At 46.4% G+C, this 10,000-nt stretch overlaps 1 protein-coding gene across 5 annotated transcripts in view; it reads left to right on the forward strand.

Annotated features, from left to right (window-relative positions):
- LOC110503387 (protocadherin Fat 3) overlaps window positions 1-10,000 on the forward strand; it is a 332,354-nt gene that overhangs the window by 270,693 nt on the left and 51,661 nt on the right. For all 5 annotated transcript variants that reach the window (XM_090218842.1, XM_090218843.1, XM_090218845.1 and 2 more), the window contains 5 exons: window positions 1,736-1,932; window positions 6,206-6,359; window positions 6,437-6,670; window positions 7,468-7,857; window positions 9,554-9,768. In XM_090218842.1, coding sequence (XP_090074968.1) covers window positions 1,736-1,932; window positions 6,206-6,359; window positions 6,437-6,670; window positions 7,468-7,857; window positions 9,554-9,768 — 1,190 coding nt within the window. The remainder of the gene's footprint in view (window positions 1-1,735; window positions 1,933-6,205; window positions 6,360-6,436; window positions 6,671-7,467; window positions 7,858-9,553; window positions 9,769-10,000) is intronic.

The following is a 10,000-nucleotide window of genomic DNA, read 5'->3' on the forward strand; positions in this document are numbered from 1 at the left end:
CCTGCCTGTCTGTCTGTCTGTCTGTCTGCCTGCCTGCCTGCCTGTCTGTCTGTCTGTCTGTCTGTCTGTCTGCCTGCCTGCCTTACTGCCTGCCTGTATTTCTGTCTGCCTTACTGCCTGCCTGCCTGCCTTTCTGTTTTACTGCCTGCCTGTCTGCCTTACTGCCTGCCTGTCTGCCTTTCTGTCTTACTGCCTGTCTGTCTGCCTTTCTGTCTTACTGCCTGCCTGCCTGTCTGTCTGCCTGCCTGCCTGTCTGCATACCTGCCTACCTGTCTGCATGTCTGTCTGTGTGTGTATAGCCTATATAAGCATACCCTTTCCATTCCCTCTCAGTCAATCAGTCATTAAGGACTGGGGTAAGGACAGAAGGAGGCTGATAAGGTGTTCTTGTTGAAGTGGTGATGAGAAGGCTCACAGAGTAGAGGCTGTGCTAATGAGGCTGACTGGAACAGCTACAGATGCATGATCTTAATTTGATCACTCCTTTGTTGCTGAGAATTTCCCTCTACAGCAGGAAATGCAAAGTTGTACTGTATTGAAGGTTTAAAAAGTCTGTAATTTCCACTTTAAAATTGATGCCCAACGAAAAATGTATCAACCCGTACAAAAAATGTCCATTAATTATAATCCACATAATTATTCACATTTCCTCAAGTTAATATCTTACAACTGTAGTCTATTACTGAGTCTGCATGGCTGGTACTCACACTGAGACTGCAGCCTCCCGCTCACTCACTAGTCTAGGAGAGGCTTCTCTGCTCTCTGTGAAAAGGTCCACTCTGCTGTGAAGAGTGTTGTGTCTAGTACAGACAGAGAACAGTAAGTGTTACACAACTCTAAATGTCTCCACATAATAACTCAGTAATACCACTGTAACAGCTTCTTCAGTGTTTCAGCTGTAGGTTACATGTATGCCTGTTTGTCTCTCTCGCTACATCTCCTTCTCTCCCTTTTCTCCTCTTCCTCTCTTCTCTCTCTCCCTTTTGTTATATATTCTGTTTCTGCTTCTGTTTCCTCGCTCTCTCTTTCATCATCTATCTCTTTCCATCCTTCCTTGACCCTCTATCTCTCTGAGGGGCAGGTGTGAGTGTAGTTACTAAGGTTCTGTGTATGAGATGCTGTCGCTGACCCAGTCTAATGTGTTTTTGGTAGGAAGATGGCACTACCTACTGTAGTGCTGAGCTGAGCCGGCTGCTGTTACAGGTGGTGAATTGCCAAGGTCCTTATGTGCTTGACACTCATTGATTGCTACACTGTTAATTCCAGTGCAACGTCCAAATAAAAAGCTCTGTGTCAGACGGAGCGCTGTGTGTGTGTGTGTGTGTGTGTGTGTGTGTGTGTGTGTGTGTGTGTGTGTGTGTGTGTGTGTGTGTGTGTGTGTGTGTGTGTTGGCCCTCAGACTGCAGCCTCCTGTGTGTGTTTTTGTTTGTTAGACAGTGAGACTGTGAGTGTGTGTGTGTGTGTGTGTGTGTGTGTGTGTGTGTGTGTGTGTGTGTGTTGGCCCTCAGACTGCAGCCTCCTGTGTGTGTTTTTTTGTTTGTTAGACAGTGAGACTGTGAGTGTGTGTGCATTTCTCTGGTTTGTGTGTGTATATAAACTCTCTTTCTCCCTCCCTACCTTTCTCCTCAGGTGGGAACCCTCAAGGGTGTATATAAACTCTCTCTCTCTCTCTCTCCTCAGGTGGGAACCCTCAAGTGTGTATATAAACTCTCTCTCTCTCTCTCTCTCTCCTCAGGTGGGAACCCTCGGGGGGTGTTTGCCCTGGGGCAGGTGCAGGGTGAGTGGAAGATGTACGTGAAGCGCCCACTGGACCGTGAGGAACAGGAACTATACCTCCTCAATGTTACCGCTAGCGACGGCCTGTTCGTCACCAGGGCAACCGTGGAGGTGTCTGTGACTGACACCAACGACAACAGCCCCGTCTGTGACCAGGTCAGTCACACTCTTTATTTACAGACTGTTCCATCTGTACACTACTGCATTTCATATGTTTATGTTTATTGGTCATTATTGTAATCTGTTTTCTGAATTACATAGTTTCCTACAATATAGTGATACATTGGTATTGATTATCGTAGGTGTTTACTGTTTAGTGTAAGCTGTCTCATAACGGGCCCTGAAATATGACTTTACAGTTGAATTCCACTTGTCTTATATGTATTTGTGTTTTATGTTCAAGCCTCAGTCATAACTCATATTTAATAGTTTTGTTTGCTTCTGTTGGTTCTGTTTCCAGATTCTGCAGGGTCTGTTATTTTACTGTAAACAAGCACTGTGTATTTTAGACTGTATCATTTAGAGTGTGTTTTTATGTGGTGTCTCTGTGTTCCTGTGTGAGGTCTGGTGATATGTAGCTGTGGTTGTGTCTCTGTGTTCCTGTGTGAGGTCTGGTGATATGTAGCTGTGGTTGTGTCTCTGTGTTCCTGTGTGAGGTCTGGTGATATGTAGCTGTGGTTGTGTCTCTGTGTTCCTGTGTGAGGTCTGGTGATATGTAGCTGTGGTTGTGTCTCCGTGTTCCTGTGTGAGGTCTGGTGATATGTAGCTGTGGTTGTGTCTCTGTGTTCCTGTGTGAGGCCTGGTGATATGTAGCTGTGGTTGTGTCTCTGTGTTCCTGTGTGAGGTCTGGTGATATGTAGCTGTGGTTGTGTCTCTGTGTTCCTGTGTGAGGTCTGGTGATATGTAGCTGTGGTTGTGTCTCTGTGTTCCTGTGTGAGGTCTTGTGATATGTAGCTGTGGTTGTGTCTCTGTGTTCCTGTGTGAGGTCTTGTGATATGTAGCTGTCGTTGTGTCTCTGTGTTCCTGTGTGAGGTCTGGTGATATGTAGCTGTGGTTGTGTCTCTGTGTTCCTGTGTGAGGTCTGGTGATATGTAGCTGTGGTTGTGTCTCTGTGTTCCTGTGTGAGGTCTGGTGATATGTAGCTGTGGTTGTGTCTCTGTGTTCCTGTGTGAGGTCTTGTGATATGTAGCTGTGGTTGTGTCTCTGTGTTCCTGTGTGAGGTCTGGTGATATGTAGCTGTGGATGTGTCTCTGTGTTCCTGTGTGAGGTCTTGTGATATGTAGCTGTGGTTGTGTCTCTGTGTTCCTGTGTGAGGTCTTGTGATATGTTGCTGTGGATGTGTCTCTGTGTTCCTGTGTGAGGCCTGGTGATATGTAGCTATGGTTGTGTCTCTGTGTTCCTGTGTGAGGTCTGGTGATATGTAGCTGTGGTTGTGTCTCCGTGTTCCTGTGTGAGGTCTGGTGATATGTAGCTGTGGTTGTGTCTCTGTGTTCCTGTGTGAGGTCTGGTGATATGTAGCTGTGGTTGTGTCTCTGTGTTCCTGTGTGAGGTCTTGTGATATGTAGCCGTGGTTGTGTCTCTGTGTTCCTGTGTGAGGTCTGGTGATATGTAGCTGTGGTTGTGTCTCTGTGTTCCTGTGTGAGGTCTGGTGATATGTAGCTGTGGTTGTGTCTCTGTGTTCCTGTGTGAGGTCTGGTGATATGTAGCTGTGGTTGTGTCTCTGTGTTCCTGTGTGAGGTCTGGTGATATGTAGCTGTGGTTGTGTCTCTGTGTTCCTGTGTGAGGTCTGGCGATATGTAGCCGTGGTTGTGTCTCAGTGTTCCTGTGTGAGGTCTGGTGATATGTAGCTGTGGTTGTGTCTCTGTGTTCCTGTGTGAGGTCTTGTGATATGTAGCTGTGGTTGTGTCTCTGTGTTCCTGTGTGAGGTCTTGTGATATGTAGCTGTGGTTGTGTCTCTGTGTCCCTGTGTGAGGTCTGGTGATATGTAGCTGTGGTTGTGTCTCTGTGTTCCTGTGTGAGGTCTGGTGATATGTAGCTGTGGTTGTGTCTCTGTGTTCCTGTGTGAGGTCTTGTGATATGTAGCTGTGGTTGTGTCTGTTTGAGCAGTGTGTTTTTATGTGGTGTCTCTCTGTTCCTGTGTGAGGTCTGGTGATATGTAGCTGTGGTTGTGTCTCTGTTCCTGTGTGAGGTCTGGTGATATGTAGCTGTGGTTGTGTCTCTGTGTTCCTGTGTGAGGTCTGGTGATATGTAGCTGTGGTTGTGTCTCTGTGTTCCTGTGTGAGGTCTGGTGATATGTAGCTGTGGTTGTGTCTCTGTGTTCCTGTGTGAGGTCTGGTGATATATAGCTGTGGTTGTGTCTCTGTGTTCCTGTGTGAGGTCTGGTGAAATGTAGCTGTGGTTGTGTCTCTGTGTTCCTGTGTGAGGTCTGGTGATATGTAGCTGTGGATGTGTCTCTGTGTTCCTGTGTGAGGCCTGGTGATATGCAGCTGTGGTTGTGTCTCTGTGTTCCTGTGTGAGGTCTTGTGATATGTAGCTGTGGTTGTGTCTGTTTGAGCAGTGTGTTTTTATGTGGTGTCTCTCTGTTCCTGTGTGAGGTCTGTTGATATGTAGCTGTGGTTGTGTCTCTGTGTTCCTGTGTGAGGTCTGGTGATATGTAGCTGTGGTTGTGTCTCTGTGTTCCTGTGTGAGGTCTGGTGATATGTAGCTGTGGTTGTGTCTCTGTTCCTGTGTGAGGTCTGGTGATATGTAGCTGTGGATGTGTCTCTGTGTTCCTGTGTGAGGTCTTGTGATATGTAGCTGTGGTTGTGTCTCTGTGTTCCTGTGTGAGGCCTGGTGATATGTAGCTGTGGTTGTGTCTCTGTGTTCCTGTGTGAGGTCTGGTGATATGTAGCTGTGGTTGTGTCTCTGTGTTCTGTGTGAGGTCTGGTGATATGTAGCTGTGGTTGTGTCTCTGTGTTCCTGTGTGAGGTCTGGTGATATGTAGCTGTGGTTGTGTCTCTGTGTTCCTGTGTGAGGTCTGGTGATATGTAGCTGTGGTTGTGTCTCTGTGTTCCTGTGTGAGGTCTGGTGATATATAGCTGTGGTTGTGTCTCTGTGTTCCTGTGTGAGGTCTGGTGAAATGTAGCTGTGGTTGTGTCTCTGTGTTCCTGTGTGAGGTCTGGTGATATGTAGCTGTGGTTGTGTCTCTGTTCCTGTGTGAGGTCTGGTGATATGTAGCTGTGGATGTGTCTCTGTGTTCCTGTGTGAGGCCTGGTGATATGTAGCTGTGGTTGTGTCTCTGTGTTCCTGTGTGAGGTCTTGTGATATGTAGCTGTGGTTGTGTCTGTTTGAGCAGTGTGTTTTTATGTGGTGTCTCTGTGTTCCTGTGTGAGGTCTGTTGATATGTAGCTGTGGTTGTGTCTCTGTGTTCCTGTGTGAGGTCTGGTGATATGTAGCTGTGGTTGTGTCTCTGTGTTCCTGTGTGAGGTCTGGTGATATGTAGCTGTGGTTGTGTCTCTGTGTTCCTGTGTGAGGTCTGGTGATATGTAGCTGTGGTTGTGTCTCTGTGTTCCTGTGTGAGGTCTGGTGATATGTAGCTATGGTTGTGTCTCTGTGTTCCTGTGTGAGCACTGGTGATATGTAGCTGTGGTTGTGTCTCTGTGTTCCTGTGTGAGGTCTGGTGATATGTAGCTGTGGTTGTGTCTCTGTGTCCCTGTGTGAGGTCTGGTGATATGTAGCTGTGGTTGTGTCTCTGTGTTCCTGTGTGAGGTCTTGTGATATGTAGCTGTGGTTGTGTCTCTGTGTTCCTGTGTGAGGTCTGGTGATATGTAGCTGTGGTTGTGTCTCTGTGTTCCTGTGTGAGGTCTGGTGATATGTAGCTGTGGTTGTGTCTCTGTGTTCCTGTGTGAGGTCTGGTGATATGTAGCTGTGGATATGTCTCTGTGTTCCTGTGTGAGGCCTGGTGATATGTAGCTGTGGATGTGTTCCTGTGTGAGGTCTAGTGATATGTAGCTGTGGTTGTGTCTCTGTGTTCCTGTGTGAGGTCTGGTGATATGTAGCTGTGGTTGTGTCTCTGTGTTCCTGTGTGAGGTCTGGTGATATGTAGCTGTGGTTGTGTCTGTTTGAGCAGTGTGTTTGCTGTATATGTTAAGGAACTGTGTTGATTTCTAATGCAGTTTGATAGACAATGTTTTGTGCTGTGTGCTAGTTACTACTGTTAGTTCTGTCTGTCTAGGGAGCTGTTGTACACTATGAGGACACTAGTGGCGTGGTTGATGCTGACTGATATACAGGCTACTGCGTTATGTAGTTAGTATTCTCTTCTTGTTGTTTATAGAGGAGCTGTATGTTCTGAGGGATAACTTGTTGATGTTAGTATGTTCTTGTTGTGTGTGTAATGCTATGCATTATGAGTGTTGTGGGGGTTGATGCTATCTTGTTGTGTGTGCAGGCTCTATACACGGCCTCGGTCCCAGAGGATATCCCAGTCAACAGACTGATAGTGGGGGTTGGGGCCAGCGATGCTGATGTAGGGGTCAGTGCTTGGATCCAGTACTCTCTACATGGACCGGGCTCTGAAGACTTCAGCATCGACCCAGACACTGGTACACTACCTTTACTTTGTATGAGGTTTACCAATGAAGTTGATGTGTGTGTGATCTTAACCTGTTTTTCTGTTCAGGCGAACTAAAGACCGCCCAGGCTCTGGACAGGGAGAAGACCGCTGTGTACAGACTGGTTGCCCAGGCGACAGACGGTGGTGGTCGGTTCTGTCGTGCGGAGGTCCACCTGACGCTGTTGGATGTGAATGACAACCCTCCGGCGTTCTCTGCCCCCCACTACACTGCCAGTGTGTATGAAGACACATCCACCAAGGCCTTGCTTACACGCATACAGGCCATCGACCCTGATGAAGGTAGGAATGGAATATTCTCTGTCTCGTTCTCTCTCTCTCTCTCTCTCTCTCTCTCTCTCTCTCTCCCTCTCTCAATTCAATTCAAGGGCTTTATTGCATGGGAAACATATGTTAACATTGCTAAAGCAATTGAAGTAGATAATAAACAAAAGTGAAATAAACAATAACATATTAACAGTAAATATTACACATACAGAAGTTTCAAAACAATAAAGACATTTCAAATGTCTTTATGGGAGGATAGAGAGTGAGGAAGAGGGAACCAGAGAGAGAGAGAGAGAGAGAGAAGGGGTATCAGGTTGGAGAGAGAGAGAGAGAGAGAAGGGGTATCAGGTTGGAGAGAGAGGGAGAGAGCGAGAGAGAGAGAGAGAGAGAGAGGGGTATCAGGGACGAGAAAGAGAGAGAGAGAGAGAGAGAGAGGTATCAGGGAGGAGAAAGAGAGAGAGAGCGAGAGAGGTATCAGGGAGGAGAGAGAGAGAGAGAGAGAGGGGTATTTGGGAGGAGAAAGAGAGAGAGAGAGAGGGGTATCTTTCTTTCTCTTTTCTCTATCACTCTCTCTTGCTCTCTCTCTTTTCACTAGCACTCTCTCTCTCTTTTCACTAGCACTCTCTCTTTCTCTCTCTCTTTTCACTAGCACTCTCTCTCTCTTTCTCTATCACTCTCTCTTGCTCTCTCTCTTTCTACTGTCTGTTTTCTGATATCTCAACTCTCAAAACACACACGCACAGACCGCAATCAATAAATGAAATAATGTATTAATGAAAGATTGTTCTAATATCCCTCTCCGCTCTCTCCAGGTGTCAGTCGTAAGGTGGTATATTCTCTGGCCGACTCTGCCGGCGGCTTCTTCTCCATCGACAAGTCCTCCGGCATCGTGGTCCTGGAACGTATCCTGGACCGCGAACAGCAACCGTCCTACATGATCACGGTCAGAGCGTCCGACCAGGGCTCTCCTGTCCGCCTGTCCTCCCTGGTCAACGTGACCGTCACGGTCCTGGACATTAATGACAACCCGCCGGTGTTTGAGCGGCGTGACCACCTCGCCACCGTGCCAGAGGACGTGGGGTTAGGGACGGAGGTGCTGAGAGTGTACGCAGCCAGTAAGGACATTGGAACCAACGCTGAGATCACCTATAGTATCCGCTCAGGCAACGAGCACGGAAAGTTCCACATACACCCCCTCACTGGTGAGTTCCCATATGCAGAATATAAAGTTGAAATGTGTGTACAGTACCAGTCAAACGTTTGGACACACTTACTCATTCCAGGGTTTTTCTTTATTTTTACTATTTTCTACATTGTAGAATAATAGTGAAGGCATCAAAACTATGAAATAACACATACGGAATCATGCAGTAACCAAGAAAGTGTTAAACAAATCAAAAATATGTTATATTTGAGATTCTTGAAGTAGCCTCCCTTTGACTTGATGACGGCTTTGCACACTCTTGGGATTTTTTCAACCGGCTACATAAGGACCTGAAAAAACCTGGAATGCATTTCAATTAACAGGTTTGCCTTGTTAAAAGTTAATTTGTGGAATTTCTTTCCTTTTTAATGTGTTTGAGACAATCAGTGGTGTTTTGATTAGTCAGGGGTGGTATACAGAATAAAGCCCTATTTGGTGAAAGGCCAAGTCCATATTATGGCAAGAACAGCTCAAGTAAGCAAAGAGAAACGACAGTCCATTATTACTGTAAGACATGAAGGTCAGTTAATCTGGAACATTTTAAGATCTTTGACTGTTTCTTCAAGTGTAGTCGCAAAAAACCATCAAGCGCTATGACCCAGAGTTACCTCTGTTGCAGAGGATAAGTTCAGTAGAGTTACCAGCCTCAGAAATTGCAGCCCAAATAAATGCTTCACGGAGTTCAAGTAACAGACACATCTCAACATCAACTGTTCAGAAGAGACTGTGTGAATCAGGCCTTCATGGTCGAATTACTGCAAAGAAACCACGACAACAACAACAACAACAAGAAGAAAAAACACAGGCCAAGAAACACGACCAATGGACATCAGACCGGTGGAAATCTATCCTTTCGTCTGATGAGTCCAAATTTGAGATTTTTGGTTCCAACCGCTGTGTCTTTGTGAAACGCAGAGTAGGTGAACGGATGATCTCCGCATGTGTGGTTCCCACTGTGAAGCATGGAGGAGGAGGTGTAATGGTGTGGGGTGCTTTGCTGATGACATTGTCAGTGATTTATTTAGAAATCAAGGCACACTTAACCAACATGGCTGCCACAGCATTCTGCAGCGATACACCGTCCCATCTGGTTTGTGCTTAGTGGGACTATCATTTGTTTTTCAACAGGACAATGACCCAACACACCTCCAGGCTGTGTAAGGGCTATTTGACCAAGAAGGAGAGTGATGGAGTGCTGTATCAGATGACCTGGCCTCCACAATCACCTGACCTCAACCCAATTGAGATGGTTTGGGATGAGTTGGCCTGCAGAGTGAAGGAAAAGCAGCCAACAAGTGCTCAGCATATGTTGGAACTCCTTCAAGACTGTTCAAAAGCATTCCTCATGAAGCTGGTTGAGAGAATGCCAAGAGTGTGCAAAGCCGTCATCAAGGCAAAGGGTGGCTACTTTGAAGAATCTCAAATATAAAATATATTTTGATTTGTTTAACTCTTTTTTTTGGTTATTACATGATTCCGTATGTGTTATTTCATAGTGTTGATGTCATCACTATTATTCTACAATGTAGAAAACAGTAAAAATAAAGAAAACCCTTGAATGAGTAGGTGTGTCCAAACTTTTGACTGGTCCTGTATGTCTATGTTTGCAAATTCGTGTTACAGACTTCTACATGGCGTTTGAAGTAGGTTCCCTACCTACAGTACCTATTGACCTTCCACCCTCTTTGTACCAGGTGCCATCGCTGTGTCCAAGCCTCTGGACTTTGAGACGTGTAAAGACTACTTCCTTACTGTGGAGGCCAGAGATGGTGGAAAACCGCCCCTAAGCGCCGTAACCATGGTAAACATCAACCTGACGGATGTCAACGACAATGCCCCCATGTTCAGCCGAGACGTCTACACTACTGTCGTATCCGAGGACGCAACCATCGGAGAGTCCGTCGTCAAGGTACAGTATGTCTTGTTGGCTCTTTAACATGGATCGGTTAAGCTGTGTTTCCCAGACCTCTCCAGGAGCACCCCAGTCTCTTTAACCTGGACTAGTTCAGCTGTGTTTCCCATTTCTCTCCAGGAGCACCCCAGGCTCTTTAACCTGGACTAGTTCAGCTGTGTTTCCCATTTCTCTCCAGGAGCACCCCAATCTCTTTAACCTGGACTAGTTCAGCTGTGTTTCCCAGACC

Source organism: Oncorhynchus mykiss, chromosome 24 (assembly GCF_057628025.1).
Source record: "Oncorhynchus mykiss isolate SJ-2025 chromosome 24, ASM5762802v1, whole genome shotgun sequence".
NCBI classification, from domain to species: Eukaryota; Metazoa; Chordata; class Actinopteri; order Salmoniformes; family Salmonidae; genus Oncorhynchus; species Oncorhynchus mykiss.